At 45.1% G+C, this 27,684-nt stretch overlaps 1 protein-coding gene across 4 annotated transcripts in view; it reads left to right on the top strand.

Moving 5' to 3' along the window:
• HERC2 (HECT and RLD domain containing E3 ubiquitin protein ligase 2) overlaps positions 1-27,684 on the top strand; it is a 2,956,340-nt gene that overhangs the window by 1,454,305 nt on the left and 1,474,351 nt on the right. For all 4 annotated transcript variants that reach the window (XM_069636605.1, XM_069636607.1, XM_069636603.1 and 1 more), the window contains exon 46: positions 551-821. In XM_069636605.1, the coding sequence (XP_069492706.1) occupies positions 551-821 (271 nt within the window). The remainder of the gene's footprint in view (positions 1-550; positions 822-27,684) is intronic.

Raw genomic sequence — 27,684 nt, 5'->3', positions numbered from 1 at the left:
TAGTGATTTCTAGAGGTTATTGCGCTAAACCAGTGTTGTACACAGAGGTCACAATGATAACCTTTCCATATCTGGAAATTGTTTAGCACTTTGCGGAAGCAATACAATGTATTGCTTGCAGCTCAATGGCTTTTGGTGATAAACCACTTTTTGAAAGATACCCCAAGGCTCTAGATTCCAGGTAGTTGTATGGATTGGGGTGACGCTTTAGGTACTAGAATAATTGGCTCTTGAGAGCTTGTGTTTTATTTGCGTTTGGTCTTAATGTAGTGGTCTGAAAGCATGAAATGTGTTTGAAATACAAGCCTTAGCTGTTTTATATTGCTATAGAGGCATGGGAAAAACACAATGTTTACATTTTGGTGAGAGTTCAAATAATTGAAAAGTATGTTGGCTGACACAAAGGTTGCAACATTTTTAAATAAAGTAACTGGAATCAGTTAAAGATTTATGCTGCAGCAGTTTTCTGTATGCACCTTTTCTTTTATTGCCTTTTTATCGTTCAGTTACTTTACCTTACAATGATAAATGTTTTATGTTCTCTCTTTAGGCTGCTGCCCTAGCTGTATGTCAGTATCTTGCAGTGGAATCTACACACCCTTCTACTCCGTTGTTTGAAGACTGCTGCAGCTCTAGTGAGGCTACAACACCAGTCACTGTGCAGCACATAAGGCCTCCTAAAGTTAAGAAACGCAAACAATCCCCCATTCCACCCCTGCCAATTGTAATTCAATTGATGGATATGGGATTTCCCAGGAAGAATGTTGAGTTTGCTTTGAAATCACTTTCTGGAACTTCTGACAATGCTTCCGGTTTGCCAGGTATGATGTGTTGCTTGAGATCAACTTTTAAGAATGTCTGTCTGTCACACTACTAATGCAAGAATTGTGGTTAGTAATGTTGTGTTAAGAAAGTTTTTTGCTTGCAACCCTCTCATCCCTTCCAAGGCTCACCCACCCCCCAATAAATCTTCTGTTTGCGTGACCCTGGCCTGATTTATTTTTACACAGGCTTTTTAGCTTCACTTGCTTGCCTAACGCATTGTTTTTTGGAGCACTGTTGAGTCCTTAAGGCTTCCAGTGCAGGGGGACCCAGCCCCACATAGGTCTGTTGTCCCTTATGGATAGTAGTGTAGGGAAACCTTGATGCTGCTTTCCTTTTACTTAATGGATATTTTCTTCATTAGTGGCGCATATACATGCTGGTGCCTTATATTACTTTTGAATGCCTTTTTGTGCACCTCCTATTTTTTACCACGAGGAAGCTGCTTTACCACAGCAGTGGCCAAATTGGCTGACCTTGCTGTTTAAGCCCTGTCATTTTGGATCACTCCATTTGTTGCCCATTGTAAGAGAGGAATTCTGTTTTTTCAGGTTCTAATGTCCATTTTTGGGGAACCCTACACTTTTTGCTCTTTTACCATGTTTAGCCTTTAGAATGTCAGACTTCTTTTGTGCGATTAGATGGATGTTGTAATGGATTTCTAAACTCTGCTCAGGTGAACAGATGTTTAGGCGGCCACCCTTGTTAGTGAAACAGGCAACACTTCTGTGAAATTAGCCAGGACGATTCAAGGTAGCTTGGAGAGCAGCCAAGTCTCAGGAGTAGTGGGGGTGATGTGAGGTCTTGGATGAGCACACACAGTATGACAAGAATTAACCTTAGAGAGTAGTATACCAAACATTTACAATTTATTAGGCCCAGAACAAACACAAGTGAATAATGGCAAACACAGTAATCTTACTACTTAAACACACACTATGTAAAATCTATGTACAGTTACTTTTCGGTCAATGCGGTAAGTGCGGTTTCCCGTCAAAACCTGTTCGGAGGGAAAGCAGACACACTTTAATATATTGTCCAACTCCAGAGATGAATATCCCCAACTTAAAAAGTCCAGCCCTACGAAGATTGGAGGCTTATGCTCAGTCTCAAGCTTGTGCGTAAAAGTGCTTGGTGATGTGCGAAAGCTTACAAAGGACAATATTTAATGGGAAGATAAAGTTAGCAAGAGATTCTGGAGTGTGGGAATTTGGTTCTGAGAGTCAGAGGAGGATCTGCTGCAGAGAGCAAAGAAGTCCCCAACATTTGGACGGCTTTAGAAAGCAAGAGCCACCCAAGCCAAGGCAAGGACCACAAGGGATTCTTTGTGTGTAAAAACAGCCTTAGCTTACTCCGGGTCCAAACTTGGCAGGCATGGAGATGGTCGCCTGGAGTACAAAATCCCCTCCTTGGTTAAGCTTCAAAGTGCACAAGCGCTGCAGGGGCAGATGCAGGTCCGGTTTACAACTGGAGCAGGATCTCGCGTTTTGAATGAAGGTCAAAGAAAGCACTGATGCAGCTGGTCTCAGGACACTTGAAGAAAAGTGGGAAAGGTGCCAGCAGTGACGGCCACTGTTGTACAGTGACGCTGGGGCACCCAAGTCTCACGGTCTGAGACATGCTCCCCTCTCGCGGCCCGAAGCAGCTGGGTCAAAGAAATTTGGTAAGGAGATGCTTTGCAGTGCGAACTAGGATTTCTCCAAAGCTTGAGGCAAAACTCAATGTAGCAACGCTCCCACAAATGTGCCAAGGTACAAGCTGGTCAGTCCACTGGAGGGCAGAGGAACACTTCCGAGAAGGCTCGTTTGCCGGGCAACAAGGAGGCATCGAGAGTGATTGGTCCCACCACTCCAAGGGGTTGAAGCAACTTTGTAGGTCTTCGGAGCTCGAGTGCAAGCAGGGCTCTGCCGGTACAACACCAGGGTCAGGGTGCGGTTCCGGACAGTCCTGTGCATAGGTCGATTCGGACCGAAGGGTGATCTGCGGGTCTGCACTCAGGCCCCCTCTTCATATGCCAAAGTCCAGTGAGTGCCCGCGCCCAGCTGGCCAAACGAGATCTGCCCCACTCATGCACACCAGCAGTGGTCCAATCGGGGACCATTGCAGCTCTCATGGCCTCTTGCACACCAGACATCCTGGCACCAGTAGTGTGGATTGGGACTAGACAGTCGCAGCCCACTTCCTGGGTACCTACACACGTGACGTGCAATAGCTCGCGAAAAGTGCCGGCTTTCGTGGGTAAATGCGTGCCCAAATGAGGACTCCCCAGATCACAAAGACCAGGAGGCAGGCCAACGGACAGAATGGCCAAAGGAGAAGACAAAAGACCTAGTGGCACGGCCAAGATGGACACTAGCCACAGTCATGAGCCAAACGTGGTAAGAGCGGTATGGCTCGGTAAGGAAATGTAAAATACATGAAAAAGCTTCTGCTGCCACCAGTCTACTCCTAAGCACATTGCCCAGTTACCAAAAAAATCCTTATGGGATGTCTAGGGCCCGAAAACACAAGGACCCCATTGCACGGTACAGTAATGTACCTTGCAAACTGAAATAGTTGCAAAAAGTGGCAACAAAGTCATAAAACTAAGAGAAACAACGTTTCTCAGTACTGTGTGAAGGACAAATCAGTTTCGAAAGCCCAGTGGAGTGCAGCAGAAGGCTGTGCTCCCCTGGCATAAAGTCAGGATAGGATTCTGAAACAAAAGCAAAAAGTTTAGGAAGGTCCACAAATATAGAGGTAAAATAGCAGCAAGTGAAATTTTACCTAACAATGGACTTCAACTGAAGTGTCCTGCTACTGCAGCCCTTTTTTAGTATATCTTCCTATGGTAGCCCACATTGCTCCTGGGGCAGAGATGCTTTTGAAGCATGTCACTTATGCTGTAGTGGGATTATATCACTCTACATTGTGTTTAAGGAGTGGACAATTAGCAGCTGTTATTTAGTTTTGGCTTAGCCATTGCTGGAAACCGATTTACTGCATTTACTGCATTAGTAGCCCAATGTACCTTGTTGATAGGCATTTGAGCACTAATGTATTTATTCAGTGCTGCACTTGTCAGTTTTGCTTCTGGGTTATCGCTTGAGGAACGCCTAAAATAGCTCACTCGGAGCACAGCCCTGCTCCTATTGTTTTTGCACTGGTTTATACCAGCCCCAGCCCCAAGTTCTAGACAGGCCATTACCCATCCTGTTTGGGTGCACCAGAAAGTTCAGGTATTTCTTTGGCCAACCTTATGGGCGCACGCGAGCGAGCAGTAATTCATAGATGACAGTTTACACTCTTTAAAAGTCCAAAACTGCAATCCAGAAGAACGGACACAAATACAGTCCAGGCATATGCACTCCAAAGTTGAGGACCATATTCCGAGCAGTTCCAAATGTGAGTGAGATCTTAAAGGAATAGTGCGCTCAAAAATATTATTGTCCCGAGGGTTCGGGCATGTGTTTTTAAGCATACCTTGATCAATCGTACAAACATTTCCTATGCAGTTTACCGTAGTAATCCTCTTTTTTACACATGCGAAATCAGGCAGCTGGGCGTGGCCATCCTGTGCTAATCTTATCCGTTGTCGCATCGCCCTAAGGTGAACTGCCCTGGTGGCACTAAATCATATCCCCCGCCCCTGAGGCTGAGATAACTAGATGCGTACCGCACATTTCACAAGGCCAACATTCTCTGCGCTTCAGCTAATGACGTGTCTCCATGGAAATGGCAGGATGCCTCTTACCTCAGTAAGTATGAACGGACCGCTTCCCATCAGATATCAGATTTGCTTTTCCAATCGTTTCACTGTCTTTTTTTGAGTATTCTATGCCTCGTTTCTGTGCTCTCGTCGGCTACCTTCGTTGCTCGTATTCCGTGAGAACATATACTAGTACCATTACTATCCATTTTTATTTTGCCCCATAATGGCAACAATACAGCCCTACCAATACGAGCCGGAGTATTCGGAGGTGGAATTACTCGAAAGAGAAAGATGCAGAAACAATGGGGCTTCGGACGACATTTGGGAGGACGATTCAACAGATCAAGTGCCTGAGCCTAGTCGCATGGACGACGTCTGCACCTAGTGTACTTGCAATCTTCAGGAAAAACCTTCTTATTCTTCAAAGATTATTATCTCAATACAATGGCTTCTTCATCCGAACCATCAACTCCACGGTCCGGTTTAAAAAAATGTCGTGACTATGGGAAGAAAATGTCGTTAGCTGATCCTCACAGGATCTGTTTGTGGTGCCTGGGATCGGAGCATCACTGTTCGAAATGCAAGGACTGTATGTCCATGACGGCGAAAGCCTTGAAGGAGCGTAAGGGGAAGTTAGACAGAGGTAAGAGCTTTAAAACTTCTACTTCCTCGAAAGTTTCTTCGGCTGAGTCGAGACATTCGTCTCCTCGTCGACAAAAGAAACATTCCCATTCAAGATCTCGAAGCGGCTCTCATCAGTCTTCGAGATCAAAACACTCTAAGAAGAGGCGTTGTAGATCTACCTCTTCTTCTTCTTCTTCCTCTACCTCCCCAGAAAGGGTCACCTGCCCCACGAAACACAGCTCTCCAGCTAAGTGGGAGGAATTCCGCAAAACAATGCTTAGCGTCTTCGAGAAAGCGGCCTGGACCCCCCTCAGAGACGTGTAAAGGTGATACCCTGGGAGAAAGATCCGAAAGATCAAAACGCTGCGAGTCGTTGAACCCTGCGAGAGAAACTACTCGAGCGTCATGAACCCTCGAGTAAAAACAGTAAGACCGCGTCATGTCGTCGAAGGTTTCTTCGACTCACAAATCTGCGCCATCGATGCCTTTTGTTGAAGGGTGCTTCACCGCATAAATCGGTTGCATCGACGCCTCTGTGAACTCTGTCACAGACAGTAGAGGTGTCGAGAGCTTCGACTATGACGTTGAGGATGCCATTGACAATCTCGATGACGCCAAGTAGGAATCCGATCCTCTCGAGTGCATCGAGGTCCCTTCAAACTTTCTCGCTGCCTTTTTCAGGATTGTCGAACCCTTTGACTTCCACGTCGACAACCTCAACGTTTTCTCAGCCAGTGACAACCAATTTGGCTCCCTCTGCTCTAGAAATGGGTTTTAAACCATATCCTAAATCTGACTACTTTAGAGCCTTGTCCTCTATATATGAGGAAGGGGAGGATTCTGACCATGAGAGACCCTTTGGTTTACAAAGGACTACAATACCGATGCCAGAGGAATTAATCTCTGAGGAGAACAGGTTAAAAGACCTTCAGGACTCTTTCCATGAGGCAAGTGGTTTAGATACTTCTCCAGAAGTAGAGTTTGCTAAACCCGACCCTGGAGAGCATGCTGAGACTCCTTATAGGATTCTGATGGCCAGAATAATTGAATTCATGGGATGGTCTACACCTACACCTTCTTTTCAGCAGGAAGACCTTACTGATATTTTAGATAAAGGTCCACAGGAGGATCCTGTTGTTCCTTTTCATACTGCTCTGCAAATAAAAATTTCAGCAAATTGGCAAACTCCGGAAGTTATCCCTGCAGTAAATAAAAAACGTTCTGCTAAATACAGGGTATCGGCTTCAGATCATGAATATCTGAGCAAGCATCCCACTCCAGAGATTTTAGTTGTACAAGCAGCAACTTCATCTAACAGTAGGTCGGCATACCCTGTATTCCACTGGACAGGGATGATAAACAATTTGATGCCATGTCAAAAAAAGTCTTTTCAGCATGTAGCATGGCGCTTAAGTCGATTAACGCCACTTGCATGCTAGCAAGATTCAATGTGCTTCATCTGCGGCTGACTGTCTCCCAGAAGGAGAAGAAAGGGCTGCATTCTTAAACATCATCAGCGATGTCTACGCTGTAAAGGATGCAATGTGTGAGTCCCTCCAAACAGGCATTGATTCTGCTGACCGCATCAGCAGGGCCATGGCGGCAAGTACCACAATCTGCAGATTTGCGTGGTTGCAGAAGTCTGGTTTTGCTCCAGACGTAAAGGCCAGAGTTCTGAACATGCCCTTTGATGCCACTTCTTTGTTTAGAAAAAAGGCTGATGACAGCCTGGAGAGATTACAGACATCCAAGGCAGCAGCGAAATCCCTTGGGGCTGCAATCCTAATTGTTCCTCAGGAGCTTCCTGGCGGGGTAGGTCCTTTCGCTTTTACTCGGGGCCAGAGACGATTCGCCCATTTTGGACGGGGAAAAGTTACAAAATCTGCAGCAACAGCAGGTGCCACTTTACCCTTGGCATCTGCGTCAGCCGCTTCTAAACCACTCTGAGGTCTCCCCTCACAAGACACCAGTAGGGGGCAGGTTGACTCAACATCTGGCAGAATGACAGGCTATTACGTCAGATGCTTGGGCATTGGAGACAGTTGCCCAAGGTTACTGCCTGCCCTTCCTACACGTTCCTCAGTCGTCCACCGGGGAACAACTCTTTGAAGTTTCCAGACCCGCTCCTTATGCAGGAGATTGTAGACCTGCTAGAGTAGGGTGCCATAGAACCGGTACCTGTAGCGGACAGGAACAAGGGTTGGTATTCCCCCTACTTCCTAGTACCAAAGGACGACGGAGGACTGAGACCATCTTGGACTTGCGAGAATTGAACAAATTCCTCAGAAAAGACAAGTTCAAGATGGTAACTCTTTCTCAGATCCTTCAGGCCCTCCAGCTTCAGGACTGGTTGGTATCTCTAGACCTTCAGGATGCTTTTTTTCATGTGCCAATCCATCTCAAACACAGGAAATACCTGATGTTCGCAATTGGCAACTCTCACTATCAATTTCGAGTTCTGCCATTTGGGCTGACTCTGCCCCGAGGGTCTTTACCAAGCTAATGTCGGTAGTGGCTGCAAGTCTAAGGAGGGAAGGGATCCATGTCTACCCCTACCTGGACGATTGCTTTGATCAGAGCAGTATCTCCGGAACAAGCTCAGATCCAGCTAGATTATGTCTGCCACTTCCTCCACAAGCTGGGCTTCTCTCTCAACTTAAAGAAGTCACGGATGATACCATCACAGAGACTCCAGTTCATTGGAGCAGTCCTGGACACTTCCCTGGGAAAAGCCTCGCCACCAGAGGTGAGGGCTCAAGATATTCTACAGATGGTCACCAAGTTTCAAAATGCCCAACGTCTACCAGTCTTCGACTTTTTGAGGTTGCTAGGCCTCATGGCATCCTGCATCTTCCTAGTGCCAGAGGCTCGCCCGAGAATGAGATCCCTCCAGTGGGCACTAAGAACCCAGTGGTCGCAATTCTCAGGAAGAATGTCAGATCTCCTACAAGTCCCGGACAGAGTAGCTCGAGACCTTCAGTGGTGGGCCTGTCGGGAGAACATCTTGAAAGGAGAACAGTTTTGGCAACCATGGCTGGAGATAACAGTAGTCACGGATACCTCACTCACGGGGTGGGGAGCCCATGCCAACGACTTGACCATCAGCGGACGTTGGTCTCCATCGGAGTCCAGACTGCACATCAACCTGTTGGAGCTAAGAGCAATCAGACTAGCGCTGAAAGCTTTTCTTCCATCAGTACAGGGAAATAATGTCCTGATAATGACGGACAACACAGTGGCCATGCACTACCTCAACAAAAGAGTAGGCATAGGGTCACTGCCACGGTGCAGAGAGGCAATGCAGCTCTGTTTTTCGGCAATTCAAGAAGGATCTCTCTATCGGTAGTTCACCTAGCCGGAGAGAAGACCTTGACGGCGGACGCTCTGAGCAGGCAGAGCACAGTTTCCCACGAGTGGGAGCTAGCTCAGGAAGTCCTTCAAGAGATCTTCACCCTTTGGGGAACCCCTCAGGTGGATCTGTTCGCCACCAGTATCAACAGGAAGTGTGATCAGTTTTGTTAAAGGGAATTTCCCCCGGGAGGATCTCTAGGAGACGCCTTCGTAATGAACTGGGAGTTTCCACTCCTGTACGCGTTTCTTCCAGTCCGTGTCATTCCTCAAATGATCAGGTTGTTGAGAAGATTCCGGAAAGCCATGATCCCAATTGCCCCGGATTGGGCCAGGAGAACGTGGTACCCGGACCTTCTGGACATGTCCATCTGCCCTCCAATTTGTCTTCTGCAAAGAGAGGACCTTCTCTCGCAGAAGGGAGGTCAGGTTCTGCATCCAGACATCAGAACCCTCAATCTTCATGCTTGGTTTCTGAAAGGTTGAGATCTTCCGGATGACATCATGGAGGTGTTGGTTTCGGCCAGAAGGCCAGCAACAAAAACTTTATACCGCTGCCGTTGGAACACATTTTGCAGCTGGTGTAGAGAAAAGAATATTGAATCCTTTTCATGCAATACGCCAATGGTGTTATCGTTCTTGCTTTACTTAGCAAATTCAGGTCTTTAAGAGGGTACAATCAAGGGCTATCTCGCAGCGCTGTCAATCTTTAAGCGTACTGCTGAGGAGCCTTCATATTTCAAATTACCCTTGGTAATCCAATTTCTGAAAGGGTTAACTTATGTTTATCCCCCAAAGCCTTTTCAAGTTCCATTGTGGGACCTAAATCTTTCTGATGGGTACTCCTTTTAAACCACTCCATTCATGTTCATTAAGATTTCTCACTCTTACCAGACTTTCTAGTGGCTCTAACATCTGCCAGAAGAGTGAGCGAATTACAAGCTCTATCTTGCAAACCTCCTCATACAATCTTTCATAAAGACAGGGTTGTTTTACAAGTGAAGCCTAATTTTCTCCCAAAGGTGTTCTCTGAATTCCACATTACTCAGAAAATAACCTTACCTTTGTTCTATCCTCCTCCCAGGGAAAGAGGAAGAGAGGTTACACAGGCTGGATCCAAGGCGTGCCTTGAGTTTTTATATTAGCAGATTTGCTAGGATAAGGCAAGCAGACCAATTGTTTGTAGGATACTCAGGGTACAAATTAGGATTGCCAATCACAAAACAGACCATGTCAATGTGGATCATTTTAACCATTCTAGAATGCTACAAACTGGCAGGAAAAGAACCCCCTCAACATCTTAGGGCTCATTCAACCAGGGGTATCGCAGCCTCTTCGGCTCTCCAAAGAGGGGTTCCAATTAGAGACATGTGTGCGGCTGCCATATGGTCGTCCACACATACCTTTACCAAATGTTACAGCCTGGATTCCTCCTCTAGCCAGGAGACAAAATTTGGGAAAGCTGTGTTGCATTCTGTACATTCTTAAAGGCAAATATTTCATTTTTACTCCCACCTCCTCTTTACACTACTGCTATGGGAGTCTATCAAAGATAAGGAATATGTCGGAGGACACAATCCCTTGGAAGAACAAGTTACTTTCTCACCTTGTATTGTTCTTTCGATGGATGTTCCTCCGACGTATTCCTTATCACCCCTCCCAGCCATCCCCGCAGTAAAACTTCTCTTGTAGTTGCAGTTTACACTCCTTCAAGGTTAATAACCAATTCATGCAAAGCAAATTTAAGCTTCAAAAGGGAACTGAGCAACGGACGCTGCGCAAGTCTATTTATACACACGATGACGTCAGCGCCGATACGGAGGCTGTCAAGGGACACCTACTCGAGGGACATCAACACGCAGCGCCCTCTACTGAAAAAATTTCCGAGGCCAGCAAGCTGTAATGGGTAACATCAAAGATAAGGAATACTTCGGAGGAACATCCCATCGAAAGAACATTACAAGGTAAGAAAGTAACTTGTTCTTCTCTTCCACAGGTGGTACAGGCTGGTGGCCTATCATTTGTTTACATGGTGGCTTCATGGGAGGCTTGGACACTGCGTTGGATGACTAATACCAGCCTGTGTCGTTTGTGCCATTAGAGACACATTCCCTAGTGACAGCGTTCAGTACAGGGGATTTTCCCATACTGTGCTGCAACCCGAAGTTTACAATGTGTAGTACATTTGTGCCATCAAAATCAGCAACAAAATAAAATACAACTGAACCTTTATGAATGGCTGTTTCAATTTTTCTGTGAATCAAGTGTGTCTTCATTCAGCAGTGTTCCGGCCCTTTCCTGCATGCCTCATGCCCCTCAATCTACCTCTCCAGAATCAATGACTGTTAGCACCTGTGGCCGTGCCCTCCCAAGGGGACTGGCAGGGGTGGGAACTGCCAAGGTGCTAAACCCCATGTACACTTCAAAGGTATTTTACGCGCAGGGGCCATTGTTCACATGCCCTCATCAGACCCATTGTCTCCAGGCAGGCTCCCCTGAAGCAGGCTGAGCACCTGCAATCCACATAACTGTGTCTCCATTCAGCAGTGTTTTGGCCCTTTCCTGCATGCCTCTTGGCTATCCGTCCCACCCCTACCCTATCAATGAGTGTGAGCACCTGTGGCCGTGCCCTCCCAAAGTGGCTGGCAGGGGTGGGAACGGCCAACGTGCCAAACACCATATACACTTCAAAGGTATCTTACGCGCAGGGGCCATTGTACACATGGCGTAGCCAGACCCTGTGTCTCCATGCAGGCACCCCTGAAACAGTCCGCGCCCCTACTATCCACATAAGACCACGCCATATACACATCACTCATTGATATACACACCCACTTTTCTAAATTTTTATAAACAACTTGATATTTATCATGAGAGCATCTTTGAGCACTGCAAGTCAACTCGTGAACATGCTACCTGTGAACATCTCCCTGTTCTCCTGGTACTAACTACCCTGCTTGCTGAATTTAACTGTTTGTTGGTCAAGGTAAGGGCAGGTCACCTAATCATATCTCCTTGATCTTTAAATTTCGAACAAACGTACCCAGTAGTGTGATGTTCATTCATCTCATTGCCATTATCATTGACTTGAGTTTAATTTGTTCTGTTATCAATGTATAGCAATTGTCGTCAGTGTCAATTGAAATCGAATTGCATCCTTCACGGATCGTGTCTATAAGCATGTTTCCTTTTGATGCATGATAGTACATTCAAGGGACGAGTAACAGGTTACGATTTGCATCACATCCATGAATTGTGTATGAAAGTTATCCTATAATACAGCCGGCTACGCTACACAGATTTTGCTTCGGTGACCAAAACATAGATTGCATAGAAAAATGTATGATATAATTCCATCTTTCTCACGCTTTTATGCAAAATAATTTTTGAATGATGTGGACCTTTTTTTTTTTTTTTAAACAGAATTTCCAACAATGCCTGCATGTATGGTTTACGGTTGCCGTTCTAAGACCCATAACAAACCTAAAGGCACAATTATGCATGTATTGCCGAGGAATATAGATCTAATAAGACAGTAGGTCAGATATTGCGGATTTGCGCTGGAAGAGCTTGAAAGTAGAGCCCAGGATGTCTTGGGGGACTTGAGCAGTGATCGATTCTGCAGCCTGCACTTTACCATGAATATGAACAACCAATCGCAGTACACAAAGAAGCATCGACTCAGAACGTCTTGTAAATTGCTTCCAAATGCAATTCCGACTCTATTCATGCACACGCTACCTCAGGTGAGTCACGGTTCCTGATTTAGCTGTAGGCCTTCGGGTGCTGAACAGGTAACTCCATGGGCGGATTGGTGTGTTAGGTATAAATGTCCCTTATAATACTTTTCATATTTACAAGATTGTATTGCTTTATAACTGAACCCCATTTGCTATACAGCTGTCCTTGGTTTTAGGAGCATCATAGAAAACTATTTATGGGCACAGATAACTAAGCTATAGTGCCGTATCAGGTAGTTTTATTTCGCTATTCAGTTCCGGAAATGTTTTATGCAAGGATTTAGGGATAATATGATAAAGTTTACGTATCCTGTCGTTTGTTTACATGTTTCATTAATGGGGTTTTATTGATATGTACCATTGTCTGCATCCCATTGTGTGTGTTCAATTTTATTTTTTTCATCCATACTAAAACAAGTACTATGTTACAGGGTGATGCTGGTACTTCGACTACAATCATCCTTTCAAGCTGATATAGAGCCTGAGGCATGCGTACTGACAGTTGCCTTGAATGAAAGAAAGTATATCATAAATCTGAAACTATTAGACAGTGACATTATTATAATCGAGCATCTTTTGCAAAACGCTTGAGTGCAACATTACAATCAGTGGGTTTTGCACGGTGATCTCTGATCGAGTACACTAGCCATCAATCAGGTGCATTTCGAAATGTGTATTTTGACGAAATGACATACAGTGTACAAGGGTATCTATGTAAGCCGTGTGTGCAAGGAAATAATTTGATTTCAAATACGATTGACTTTTTTAAAATCAATATTCTATTCGAGGTTGGTTTTACATTGAACTTGTTTTCACAACCCATCTCCTAGAGGCCCATAAATAAACGAACTTTGATGACACAGACAGCTACTGAAGCCAGGGATGCTGCTTGCCAAACTGATTTCACCATGGAGCAACTATTATTTGGGGCGCTGCGTGTTCAAATCAATAAGCAGACTTGAGATGCTTATGCCCAATGGCCAGAAAATTAATTGAAAGTGACTGGAGAAGCCGGCAAAGTGTTGTTGGACCATTGCTACAATGCGAGAACACCACAAGATGAAGACAAAACTGAATATAATGTTGATGCTTTTGAATTACTCGCAGATCACTTAACACAATCGACACCAGCAAAAAAAGGGCCACTCAAAAAAACAATTGACATCGATGTTTTCTCCGATTCATGTTCAAATAACACGAGCAGAATTAACAGAGACTGAAGCCTCAACACAATTGACCGAGGAACTTGCCAAGGATCTCGACTACAGTGCGTCCTGTTCGGCCGATATGTCCACCACAGTTGAGTCACAAACCACATTCATGCAGGACGATAGTTTAATACAGGAGCTCAAATACATTGTATTCGACAGCTACCTGATGGAGATAATACTGATGCTGAAATGTGTCCATCCAGTGAGGGGGGGGATAGTATGCGGGAAGCCATTGTTGAATGTGACTCGTTTATCACAAGGCACTAACTTAAAATGCAAGCTGCCTGGGATCTGCCCCATGCAAAATTTTCATGGTCCGCTTAACCGATGCTGGGGAAAGTGGCAGCTGGAAATCTACTGTGTGCAACTACTTTACTTTTCAGTGGCTCTACTTTTAATAAGTTGTCCAGTTTCTGTCAATTTGTGGTACTCCAGTTCCTTTCTAAAACGCAGTACTACAAATATCAATGTGAATATTTATTCCCAGCTATTAGTGAAGCATGGATAATTGAACAAATGTCAATTGCAAGAACATTCTCTGACAAACGGTTCGGGCCAGCTGGCGAAGGACAGTGTGACCGCCCTGGATTTTCAACAAAGTACTGCACATACCACTTTCAGGACATGGAAACTAAAAGAATTGTGAGTTTGGTGGTCGTGCAGGTGTCCGGATGTAAATCCTCAGTGGGCATGGAGAAACATGGTTTCATCAAATCCCTGGAAGATCTCCAATCGAGGGGAATGCAAATTGACCTCATAGCCACAGACATACATGTTTCAATAGCCAAGACCATGAGAGAGCAGTTTCCAAATATTCACCATCAATTTGATGTATGGCACGACGCCAATTCAATCAATAAAACAATCTCAGCTGCTGGAAAAAAAAAGTTCTGAAAATATTTTACAGTGGCCCCAGTCTTTCAGCAACCATCTTTGGTGGAGCTCCAAAACTTGTGGTGGGTCTGTGGAAATTTTACTAGAAAAATGGCAGTCACTAATGCACCACTGTTCCAACGTTCACTCTTGGACAGAAAACCAACGTTTCCACCAATGTGCACATGGACCTTTGTTGCCGGAGCAGGAACGCAAGAAGAAGTGGTTGATTCCATCTTCACCTCCACACAAAGCTCTTGAGAAGATAGTGTTTGATAAAACTCTATCGAGATCTGAAGGGACTCACAGAATTCTGTCACACAGGAGATTTGGAGGTGTTCCACAATATGTGCCTAAAGTACAGGCCCAAGAGATTGCATTTCGGCATAGACGGGATGCAATATAGGACATTACTAGCGGTATTGGCGCATAATGAGAATGTAGGGCGGGAACAATGAAGGACTGCAGGAAACTTTGGGATGTTTCGTTACACAATGTCCTTTACAAAAAGAAGCAAAAAAACGGGTGATCAAGCCATTATACCAGGAAATGGAATTCGATTTTGTGAAAGATCTTATTACAACTGTCTTGTGACATACATACTCACGGAATCGTGCACGATTTTGTTCCGAGGACACATACATTGCCACAAAACATTGCAAACGTGCCCTGTCCACATGAGGTTGTGGAACAGTTCACTTCCCAGTTCAAATGATTACCATCTATTTCTTTGTTCAACAATGTTTATATGAAGTGTCCAAATAAAGCGTCCAATTTGTCTTTTGAAATCTATCCTCTTTGTCCATTTTTTTTTTTTCAACAAGTTCCTTTTTGAGAATGCCATACAATGCAACACCGTGCTTTCACACTAACCAGTTTAGTCAAGCTATTGTGGGACCTTCACTGATCGTGGGAGGGTCAGATGGTTAACAGCATGAAAGCAACTTCGGGGTTCTGCAGTTGCCTTACCAAACACTTGCCCAAATAGCTGAAAAACTACGCGTTCCACAAAAGGAATTAGACCTAGGCTAGATAAGATACTCAGCACGCAAGAACTACTGACTGTAAGCAAAACAGCATATCAAAGGGGGTTGTTGGTGAGAAATAGCTGCACTCTGACCTATATTTTCATGGGGGCATGTGTTGGGGGTTGTTGCTAATGTAAGTAAGGAGTGGGTTGGTTGAATCCCCACGCCCCATACATTCTACGCAAAAGTGACACCTTGCTCTTGCACTTGTGGGGGATGCCTCCTTTGCCCTTCTGCATCCATGGGGAAGAAGGCCCTGACATAAGCAGAGGTGGGGCTAACTCCATTTTGTGTACCCTCAACTCCAACTGTGGACTAGGTCGCGTTCTGGCATTGCAAAGTTTCCCCTCCCCTCAGCAGCGCTGCGCACAGCGAGCACTGACAGCCCCCACCTTTTTCCTCCTGTGCCTCCCAAGTCCCTTTCTCATGGATGCGCTGAGACAAGATGTTGCGAACAAAGAATGCATTAATTTCAGTCTTCCTCTGAGATCACTGTCCTGTTTGTGATGAGGCCAAACCATGACTTGTAGTTGTTCATCCATCTGAACAAATGTGCTCCTGCACCTTGCACCCCCGCTGCTGGAAAATGACTGCTTGTTCAACCTTGTGCCCCTCCAAAGCTATTCTTTTGATGTACCAGAAGTGTGACCATTCCTTGCTGACCACCCCAGAGTGCCTCCTAATAAAACAAGACCCCAGTCACAGTATATTCTGTCCTAAACTAACATGTGTCATTCCACCCCCTTTCTCGCGCTGATGTGCCAGACCTGTCGGCTATCAATCCTGACCCTCTCAGGTTAACTCAGGGGCAAGACCCCCCACACCCTTCACCTCGCTAGTGACCCAAAGTGGCATAGCACAAACAAACGTGTGCAATTTATAGGCCTCTAATATATACTTAAAAGGTATAGTGATGATCATTATTTAATGCATGTCTAGGATAAGTGTGTAGATCAGTGTGGGGAGTGAGCACCTTCACTATACGATGTCTTATCACAGGGGCCGGTCTTTGATTTGCAGCCCTCGGAGTCTAAAGATTTCAAACGCAGTGGGAGTAGGTGTCGGATTTGCCAGAATATATGACCAATACAGAATAGGTATATGGGGGGTGAGGTTGAGGTGGTGCAGGGTTAGGGGCTGGAAACCAGATGCGTTCAAGGAGAACTGGGGTCATGGGTTCAGGGGACCGCGGCCTGGCAGGAGGGGGTTGAAGCAGGGCTTGCTCGGACATTCCCGTGCTCGAGACTCGCTCCTTGTGAAAAATGTTTACGTGATTTGCTGTGTGAACAGGAGACGGGCTGAGCTGACAGGTGGTGTGGGCTGGCTGTGGGAGTCGCTGAGAGAGTGCGAAGTTCTCCAGAGGAACATTACAAATAAGGCTTTTGGAAGTAAACTAACTGTTTTCATTAAAAAAAAAAAGTAAATTACTAGAAATTTTGCACGGCATTGGTGGATGGCAGCAAACAATTAATTTGTTTTTCTAAAATATTTCTACTGCCACTATGGTCTGAAGGGCTAGTCACTCGCTTTGTACACAGTATAAGGTTCAATTGTGTTTCGACCTTGGAAGAAATGGAGGATTCCGAAAGGAATGAATGAATGAATGAATGAATGAAGGGAGGGAGGGAGGGAGGGGTGGAATACCATCAAATATGATAAGGTTCACCATTCCAAAACTGGACAAAGTAACATGTAATTTCATTTTATGAAAGTACGTTGATCTTAACGGAGTCTCTGCGTTAAGTCGAGAGAATGAAAATGCTGAATGTTATGTAAGTTTTACTGTAGACGACGTATCATTAGCCGACCGTTATTGCTGGCTTACATTGTACTCGGTTGTTCTTTGTGGCATATTGCAAATACAACCTGTGTGTGTACTTGTCTTTGTCCCCGTGCACATGGACAGTCCAGCATCGAAATGCATGTAGTTCACAACTGGGTACCCCCAGGTTCCACAAATGCCAAATTCTATGCTAATATTTAGTTAAAATGCCGTCTGTGTTCTTCGAATTGTAGCGTCAGCTTCCGCATCCCATTTCGAGCTGAACATACTCTATAGCACTAACCTCTGAAGCAAATTGTAGACTACTTTCCACGTTGTTTTGTGTTCCCATTGTTTCACGTCTGTGTTCATCATTAGTTTTCACACGGTGCAAAATTAATGGGTAAAATGATCAATTATAATAAAGATTGGCTACTGAGACACATTTGTTATGTTTTTCACACCGCTACATCCTGCCTTTCTGCGATTGTCATCGATTCCAGATACCAACTGATGGGTTTTTTAACAGGCAGCTGCAGAACACTTAAATGGCTGGATCACCATGGCGCTGTTTTGGGACAATGGCCACGGGCCGTTATACCCTTACGTGGTACCAGCGATAAGGAGCAACCTCCATCGTTTACGGTGGCCTAGGGCCAAGCTGATACCGAAGCCTTGTGAATCACGGTTCGTTCTGTGCGCTTCTTATACCCAAAAGGAAAACCATGTGACTCACGATAAACATTTGTGGATCGAGAACAAAGAAAAAAATTACCCATTTGCTTGAATGTCAATCGCCGGATGTTCTCGGAGCGTTTATTGTGTAATAAAAGTACTTTACAAATTGTAGAGTTTTGCTATTTCCTTTAAAAGTATAGTTTTATATTCAAAATTGTGACGCTCTGTGTTCTGAGATGTGTTGATATTCTGGGTTCTGCGTCAACCTATGTTAACACGTAGGTGATGACTGGGCGCATTTGCCTACTCTGCCCAGTAACGTCATGGAGATAGGCGGAGAATATCACTAGGTTTGGTGATGTCAGCCTCAGGGGCGGGGAATACGATTTAGTGCCTCCAGGGCAGTTCACCTTAGGGTGATGCAGCAACGGATAAGATTAGCACAAGAGGGCCACGCCATGCTTGCTGATTTTGCATGTGTATATAAGGGGAAAACTACGGTAAGGTGCATAGGAAATGTTTGTAGGATTGATCAAGGTATGCTTAAAAACACATGCCCGAACCCTCGGCACAATAATATTTTTGAGTGCACTATTCCTTTAAGACAATTTGAATACTAACATGTTGAATCATATTCATACAAGATGTCCGAAAGTAGAAATGGAGGAGAAAAACGTGAGCAATACAGGAGGCAAGTTACAGGAGTATTCCACAAGGTCGAGAGTGGGACCGCTAAGTGAGAAGAGTGGGAGTGGGTCACAGCATGGAACAAGAAGAATCCAGTATAGGAGCAAAGCAGAACAAAGTCTCATTTAGGGCATAACACACATCAGAGGTTGAATCTATGCTGTTTGTTGGAAGTCTGGTTAAGCAGTGTTACATCTGTGTGAGAACTTTGATGAATCAAGGGTATTTATCCCTTCTGCCCAAAGGGGAGCCTCTCCTTTTGAGGCTAGAGAGGTGAGGCTGCTCCACAGGTCCCTCCCTAGGGGTCTGGGCAAGTGGGACCTCACTGGGAGAGACTCCCCCCCCCCCCCCCTATGGGACAAGGACTCCCGTTCCCGTTGGTACAAAGAATAATGTGACCTCTGCATGTTTGGCTGAAAGCAATGCTGAAATAATCCAACCGGACAAAGTAAAAGATGACGTCTATTTAAGAGGAGATGTATACTTAACTGTGACGAGTGGAGTACCAAAAAGAAGGAGAGCATATTGTACACAGGGGAAACCCCCTGGTGTGATCATGCCTTGGAGAGGCGGACCTGAGCCGCAGAGCCCACAACTTTCGAGGAAAAACAGAACCCCAGTCTAAGACTCCAGAGGCCCGGAGCATCCAACAACAGAGAAGCCACTGTGAACCAGGAGAGGGGAATCCTGTACCAGGTGGTGTCAGGACTATGCCAAGGCCATCAGAGGGGAGCATGAACAGCTTCCTAAGGCCAGTGCCCATATACGGCCGCAGCAAGAAGAGAAGCCGAGAACAGGACACAGACAAAACTGAACGACAAGAGCTTATTAACGTGAGAACCCGTATAGGGCAGAAGGGAAGCCAAGAACGGGAGACCGGCGAAACAAACTAAAGAGAAGGCAAATACCAAAGAGGAATATCTGAGCGAATGCCTTGTCCTGTAACGTTCCACTGCATACAGAGAGGTAATGGGGAGAACGGGAGAAGAGGAAGGCCACCATGGGGCGACATTATACAGAGAGGGAGACTCTCGTCCCAGTAAGAACAGCAAGATATTAAATACAAAACGGTTTAACTGGAATTGTGCAAATACCATAAAAAGAAGAACGATTAACCCTTATTGGGGAGCAGATAAAGACTGGGAACCAAAGACCAGTGAGAGAAGAGAAATTACCCTACGAGTTCAAAGATGAATAGTGGAGAAAACACGGCATAGAATCCTGTAATAACGGAGAGGAGAGAATACTATCAAGTGAACAAGATGGTTACAGACGAGAACCCAGGAAGGGGGGGGGGACACCAAATTGGATCAAACCATATCTTGTGTGAGAAAACCTGGATTAACAGGCTGTGAGATGTCTAAAGGTTCCGGCAAGATTGTGAGAGTGTGTCAAAGGGAAAGTTGTTGGACATATCACTAAAAAGAGAACAATACCCACGAATATTGTGGAAGAGCTACAATAATTAATGAAGGAGATATCCAGAGACTATTCTAGAAGATCATGTTTGGAAACAAACACAAGAAAGAGAGACATTGATATAAGGAGGCTACCAGAAGATAACATAATACCTGGGGAATTAAGCCATTCTCCTGGCCTTGTTTAAGCTGAGTATATTAGTGGTAGAGTGAGGCAGAATTGAATTTGGGCAGAGGACATTTCTTTCTTTGGGACTTTCTGTCGACAAATACCTCCTTTAGATGGGCAGAGAAATCCCTCTAGCAGTAAGGAAAGACTGGCCGCCTTCTTACAAGTTCATTAAAAGCAAATTAGAATATCTTTAATGTGTGCGACTCCTTCAGACCCACCACAGAACCCTTAATGCATTGGATGCTGGTCACATTGCCTGTTTGCGCACAGGGTCATGTATTCTAGTCTGCTTGGAAGTAGCGGCCTAGCTTTCAAGGTCCCCACAAATAAGTGCCTCAAACCATATGGGGTAGCGTGGTCTAAAAAACCCTCTTAACCCTAAATTCCTAACAGTATCCCCCCCTTCACACGATCATGTCAGATGCAGTTGATTGGGATGCTTCCACTGGAAACGTGCTGGAAACGTGCTATCAAGTGTTGGGTGTGAACATTGGTGTCAGACTCCCAAGGGTTGTCTTCAGGGCCATATGCTTCCCAAGCTGCAAGGTACTGGTGTTGCTTTCTATAAAGAACGTTAGACAAGGATAAGTACAACTTCATGTTCTGATGGTCCGCCCTTCAGAAGCTGTGACAAACGTGATGAAAGTTGGTTTCAGGGAAACGTTTCTTGAGTATATACATATGGAATACAGGATGTATATGCCAGGCAGAAGGGAACTCCAGCTTCACTGCTGCTGGATTAATTATGCAAGTTACTTGATATGGGTCTACATGTTTCAGACTGAGTTCATTTCTTTGTTTCAAGGGCAGATGGATTGTAAAAAGACATGCCTTTTCCCACACATGGTACTCTTGATTTACGGATCTGTTTATCTGCTTGATATCTATATTACACTGTGCTTCCAATAGATGTGTCCTTGTCTGTGCATGTATCTGTGCTAATCGACTCACGTGTTCAATGATGGTATCTTCCCTGTACCTATGTGCACTAAAAAAAGTTATGTTTGGGGATGATGGCCATAAGAAGCAAAGAATGGGGAAACTCCAGTCCTAGCATGAACAGTATTATTATATGTATACATGGCGGTTGGCAATAACTTATACCATTGACCTTGTTGCTGAAGACCGGAACAGCAGAGATGTTGCTTGAGTGTGATTTAATCTTGGTTTGCCTATCCATAAGAGTATGATCACTGAGGACATGCAGAGTCTGATCCCTAGAATGGCCAAAAAGGATTGTCAGAAACTGAATGTGAATTGTGTACCCCTATATGACATCACTGCTGATGATATTTTGTGCAATTGAAACACCTGACGGAATAGCAGAGAAGAAATGTAGGTGGTAGTGGGAAGTGCCTCACCGGGTATGAAATGTCCCATCTTTGTGAATCAATCTGCCACTACTAGAATAGTCTCACAAGCCTGATCGAGGGAAAGTATGACAACAAAGTCCAAACTGATAGTATGCCAAGGCCCTGTGGGTACTGGCATGAGTTACACCGGGCTTCTTCTGGTTTTAGACTTGGCCTGTGCACAAACAGAACAGGTTGTAGGTAAATGTTTATTGTATGTAGTTTGTGACATTTTTTGTAATTCCAGGTTAGCAGAGCAAGCGTTTAAGCATATCAAGAGCCATGACTATCTAGGATGTCTCACCAAAGGGCTGGTGTAGCCTTGGTATAGTACGGTATGGTAACAAGACTTATATAGCGCAAACACACACCTTGTAAAGGCATCACAGCGCTACAGAGCAAACCCCACAAAGTCCTGCAGAAGAGGAATTCCTGGGAGAACAGAAAGGTCTTCACAGCTCGTCCGAACTTAAGATGGTCGCTAATCGGGCATAAAGACAAACAAAGATCATTTCAAAGTTTGACTGCCTCAACAGTAAACTAACAAATGCCCCATCTTTCATATTTAAATCTAGCTGTCACAAAATGTCCAGCAAAGATTGACCGAAATAGTCTGGCAGGGGTGTCGTGGAGAAATCTGGCCCTGAATAAAAGAGGGGCAGTATTATAGAAGACCTTATGTATCAGGCAAAGTGCCTTAAACTTGATCCATTAAACAGGATGCCAGTGCAGAGATCGTAACATAGACGATATGATCTCTGCGGCTAAAATTAAAGAGAAGCCTTGCAGAAGCATCTTGGATCTGATGCAGTTTATGCACAGTCCGCTTGGGTAAGCCCAGATGAATTGCATTTGAAAAGTCAAGTCTGCTAGAGAGGAAGTTAACGCAGATGAAAGTAACATGATCTGGTTACCGAGGCCACATGTCGCATTCGAGAAAGGAATCAAGCCACACACTGAGATTCTTAGCCTGTGGGACAGGGAAAGGGTGTACTCCCAGCCGCAGCGGCCACAGCTGGGCTAAAGTAGGCTGAGTGGCACTTGCACCTTCCAGCTCAGAGGAAGGCTGAGCTGGTGTCAACGAGTGGCATGGCAAAATGTCTGTTTTTTTTTAGCTTTGAATGTCAGTCGATTGGCGGTCCACCATCCACCAATCTGTACCAGCCCATGCCTTCATGCCAGCCGCAGGGTCACCAAGCAGCTCTCCAACATGGAAGATCAGTTGGGCATCATTGTCATAAACCTAAAACCTAACTCAGAGAGATCTAATTAGGTCTGCTAAATGTTTCATGTAAAGATTAAATGTTGACCAGTGAAATAGTGACCCCAAAAACATTGACTAGAAAAAGAAAAAGTAAAACATATTGATTTTGGTAGATGGAGGGTAAAAAATAGTGATTTCTTTTTTCTTATTTTTTTAGGCTTAAATGTCGAATTACAGGATATAAAGTCTAATTGTATGTTGGAATTTTTTTTTTTAGGGGAAAGGGCAAATTAAAGGTTAATTAAAAATAGTGCAAAAGGGAAGCGCTGGCCTCGGGTAGAAGAGGCAAGGAGGTTCGGGCACATCCCCGTTTAAAGGTACTTGTTAGTCAATTGTAGGTAGAATGTAAGTTTAGTTAGGGGAAATGACATTTAGGCGAATGTATTGTCATTTTCGAAAGATCCACAAGATGGCACTCAGAGACTATAGAACCTGATTTAATGTAGATTTTACACTCTTTGTAAAACATAACTCGTTATTGGTGTTTTCGCACTGTTATAATCATACAACCAGATTAAATAAAAGGGGATTAAAGGGGGGCCCCTGAGTAACACCACAGGGGACAGGTTTAACCACTGAAGCAAAAGTGGGACCAACAACCTACTGGGCCCTATTGGTAAGAAAAGAGCTCAGCCAATTTGATCAGTCTCTAATAGCAGCTGCAGAAAAGCTGAGCTAGCAGGATTGAGTGGTATACTGTATCGAAGGGGGCCGAGAGGTCCAATAATATCACAAATCCTCGTCCCCCCCAATCAGCCAGCCCTTGAAAATAGTCAATCGCTGCCACTACTGCTAGCTCAGTACTGAAGCCTAGTTTAAAGCCCACCTGTGCCTGATCTAATAGGCCGTGGGTTTCCAGAAATGACTGAAGATGGCCTTAGCCTTCCATCTTGTGTTGGTATGTGGAGAAACAATTTGCTCAGTAGTAAGGCGCATTCTCCAGCATGGGGTCTTGCATGGATTCACATGCTCGTGAATATTCCCTGTCGTCAGGCCTGGAATCCTCAGTAAAAAGAAAAAGCTGTTTTGCTTTAAACTGAAAACTGCGTGTCTCCTCATAAACCAATCATTGTCCTTTGGGTCATACTGCCCCCCAACCAATGACACTCGTCCTCATAAGCTCTCCCCCAACCCCCGGTGGCCATCTTCAGATTTTTACTGCACGTTTCATTGTTGAGTCCTCTCACTTTGCTTCTCAATAATTGTGGCTTTTTTTGCTATTTTTGGATCATTTTCGGTAGTTTTTCTCCTACGTTTTCCCTCATCGACTGTTGTGTGTTGACTACCGGCAGCGGGGACCCGTTGCAAGCAAAGATCACGTTCGATAGTTGGATCTTCTCTCTGCAAACTTAGCAGGCCCAAGATTGGGCCTACATCTCACCTCCACGATGTCTGACGTGGGTAGGAGAAGTCTCTTTGGGGCCTGTGAGTCCTGTGGCCTGAAGATAGTTTGTCGAGGATTGTCACCTCAGGTGCCTTTTATTGTCTCCTCCCGAACCACAACACAGATGGGTGTGAGATCTGCTGTGGCTTCCCTGCGAAGACCAAGAAGGCGCTTGGATCAACCAGGGGATGGCCTCCGATGCGGCCTCCGGGAGCATTGATGCCTTGTCAAAGACCGGCAGGTCTCTTGAGCCTGCTCCCTTTGAGAAAGAGTTTGAGATCCTTCGACGATGCTCTGTCCGAAGGGATCAAAAAGAAGGCAAAACATTATGCAACTGTTACCATAAAGGTTGTAGCGGCTGCAGGATATGGTTCGTAAAGAGGTTGCTCTTTGTCGCTGGCACCGTCAACATCCTACTGGCTGGTGGGTTGCCTTCCGCAAAAGTTCATAACTCCTTTCAAACAAGGTCTTGTTCCAAGCGCAAGTTGTCGGAGTGATCTGTGGTAGACCTGTTGGAGGCTGACTCGTCTTTTGTGACCGTCGGTCACAACGTCCTCATGGCTGACAATTCGTCTGCCAAGACTACAGCCTCATCAACGACCGCTTTGTCTGTTAAAACCGCCACTTTGTCATCGGCCTCTTCGTCGACGACAACCAACCTGTAGGTGACCACCCTATCAGCAACCACCTGTCCGGCGACCAACCTGTCGAAGGCGTCTGCTCCTTCGTCAACGTGAAGTTTAGCAGCAACCATTTCCACGTTCACAGTGACACCACGGCGTCAGTCATTTATACCTACCACGCCCACCTCGGCGGCGCCACCAGTTTTGCAAATGCCCATCATTGCAACCTTCTCACAGGACTCAGGGTGGTGAGGGAGTTGCTGCCTTAGTCTAGTTTTCTGCTGAGATCCCTGAGGGTGTCTCCAGCTCCTATGGGGTTTCTGGGGAAATCTCCTCATATCTACAGTAGTTTCGGAGGAGAACCTGCCTGAGGATTTCTACTCCGACCATGAAGGGGGCCAAAGGCCCATGTCCCAGGTGGGATCTCTGCGTCGGGACCCATACCAGCCTTTTGCCCCTGCAAGGGGTTTCAGCTCAACTTCAATTCCAGGCTGCACTGTTCGCACCCCAATCAGCACCCAGAAATATGTCCCTGGGAATCCTCACCACCATGCACACCTCGGTGGCGGACATTCTACAGAGGCTGCCTGCTGCCCCTGGGCTGGCACAAAGTCCTCCCAGGCCTCTGACCAGGTGCCCCCTCCCCAGGCCATTTCCCCCCAGTTCGAAAGCGCTAGCGTTTCTAAAGTACCAACCAAGTACTGTTTGATGTGTTTGCCGGCTATTCTTGTCCAAGGATTGTGGACTAGCCTCTTGGAAAAAATCTCGACAGCGCTCAAGGAGGACGTCTGCTGCTGTGACACCTATTCCCTGCCTGACCTCGTCGTACACGGAAGAGGTGACTGTTTTTTGCGTATCTCTTTATTCACAGCGGCTTACGCTGCGAATTAACTAACGTGCACTGTCCCAGTGAGCCCAATTGCTCATTTTGCCAAAGTGCCCCTTTTTTATTTTCTGGACTCAGGAGGGCAAATTAACTAATTTGTGTCCTGGTGGAAGCTATCCAAAGATTTACTAACTTGCCCCTCTAACATATACACTCTTTCTGATTTAGGTCACTTCCGGATTGTGAAGCCCCGCCTACCGGGTCTGTGACGTGACTGCCTGAGAGTTCATTGTCCCGTCACCCAGTGCACCGCGCGCGCACCGCAAAGTACCGACCAAGTACTGTTTGCTGTTCGCGGTGCAGCGGATGACGGGACCGCTCTCACTTTATGAGGTAGCTTGGGGTATTGATTGTATATCGGAGCTAAACCTGATGCTCTTTTGTGCTAAGCACGCAAACAAATGATCGCATTTCAATGGTGTCCATAGCTAGCATGTTGTTAGGGGTGGTGCTGACTGGCTAATGTGACTACCTCTTCCTTTGATCTTGACTGGATGTTTCTCAAATTGTATGGCATAATTATTACTGCAATTTGTTATTTTTTTTTTTTTTGGATTGATTGCTTTTGTACTTAAAGTTGCATTCATCCTCTATACAATTGAAGCCCACGACATCTATTGTTGAGCGTCTAAACGTAATCACTTGCAAATTGCTTGAAACCATGTCCTCGCGACTACATAGTGGATTAAAAAAACAATAATTCCAAAAAAACAGAATATTGATGCTACAATGGCCAAACTGGTTAAAATGTATGGGCCTCATAAGTCTGCAGCAAATGAAAACCCCACTCCATCAAGTATGAGTGCAACTATCCAAGAGAACAACGCTGTGACAACCAACTCTAGGAGAAGCTTCTTAAGTGTCCAAGAATCGGAGATAAATCACGATTTAGCTACTATTGAGGATATTAATATAGGGCCTCCTTCTGATATATCGATTCTCGCACCTGCTGTGCTCATGGAACTAGAAAAACGAATAATATCTGAAGGCCCGTCAACTCCAGTCACAGTGCAGCCTATGGGAAAACATAACGTTCACCTCCACAGCGAGACCCATGTACTTTGACATTAGAAGTGCCTCCACCCCATTTTGATTTGGAAGATGCCCCGAGTAAACTTGTGACGGTCGACTTATATAATGGAGCTGCTGCCCAGAGTAAAGAGGGTGGAATATGCTCATCACCTGATTTTCAACATGTCTCTCAACCAAAATACATGAATGAAGAAATGAATGGGGACGTTCAACCCAAAGTTACCGCAGAAGGGGAAGACTTCCACATTTTTGAAGCCTCATATCCGGTAATGTCAAGAATTCTCGACTTCCTTGACAAAGGTCACGACTACACCCATTATGAACTTCGTGATATAAAATCTGCACTTCTTGAAATCTCCTCAAAATTGAACAAATTGGAGGGGTATATATTTGCTGATAATTACAAGAAGGAAAAGGGTTGTTACTCTCCTACTATTCCTCACATATCTACTGTCACAATTGCATGTCAAACGGAAAGTATATTTAATGAGCTGCATGGCCCCGTAAAAAAAAAACGTGGGTGATCCAGTTTATGAATTCCAATCGTCGTTTGCGCAGATTAACACACCAAGAAATATGGAATCCATTCAAATTTATACCCATGCACAGCTGTGTCAAATGATATCGCAGCATGCAGAGAAAATTGACCAGCTACTTTTCTTCAATCAGCCAAATAATATGGAATCCTCAATGGAAGGCTCAAATAAAGGGGTTGATCAGCTTGTGAACTTGCTCGCAACCCCAGGTAGCCCATCTGATTTAATTGAAATAATGAATGAGCAAAATGCGAAGGATGCCGTAAAACTGGACCCCACACCAGTGGAGGAACCTTGCCAGCCTGAAGAAAAAAGTTTCTTTCACGAAAACAAAAAAGATTGCACATACGTGCACTAAACAGATTAAGTCTGCGCAATGCGAAATCACAGAATGTACACGAAAGCAACCAAAAACAAAAAAAGAATACCCAGAAACAACCTTCCAGTGGTGAGATAAAAGCCAATGATAAAACTCTACTAAACAAGGCAAAAATTAATACCTCCCTTGTTAATTCAACTAATGAGATCGGGATTGATATGGAGGAACTCGCAC

The sequence above is a fragment of the Ambystoma mexicanum genome, chromosome 7p (genome assembly GCF_040938575.1).
Source record: "Ambystoma mexicanum isolate Mex_15411 chromosome 7p, UKY_AmexF1_1, whole genome shotgun sequence".
NCBI lineage: Eukaryota > Metazoa > Chordata > Amphibia > Caudata > Ambystomatidae > Ambystoma > Ambystoma mexicanum.
This window is presented reverse-complemented; position numbering and strand designations above follow the sequence as displayed.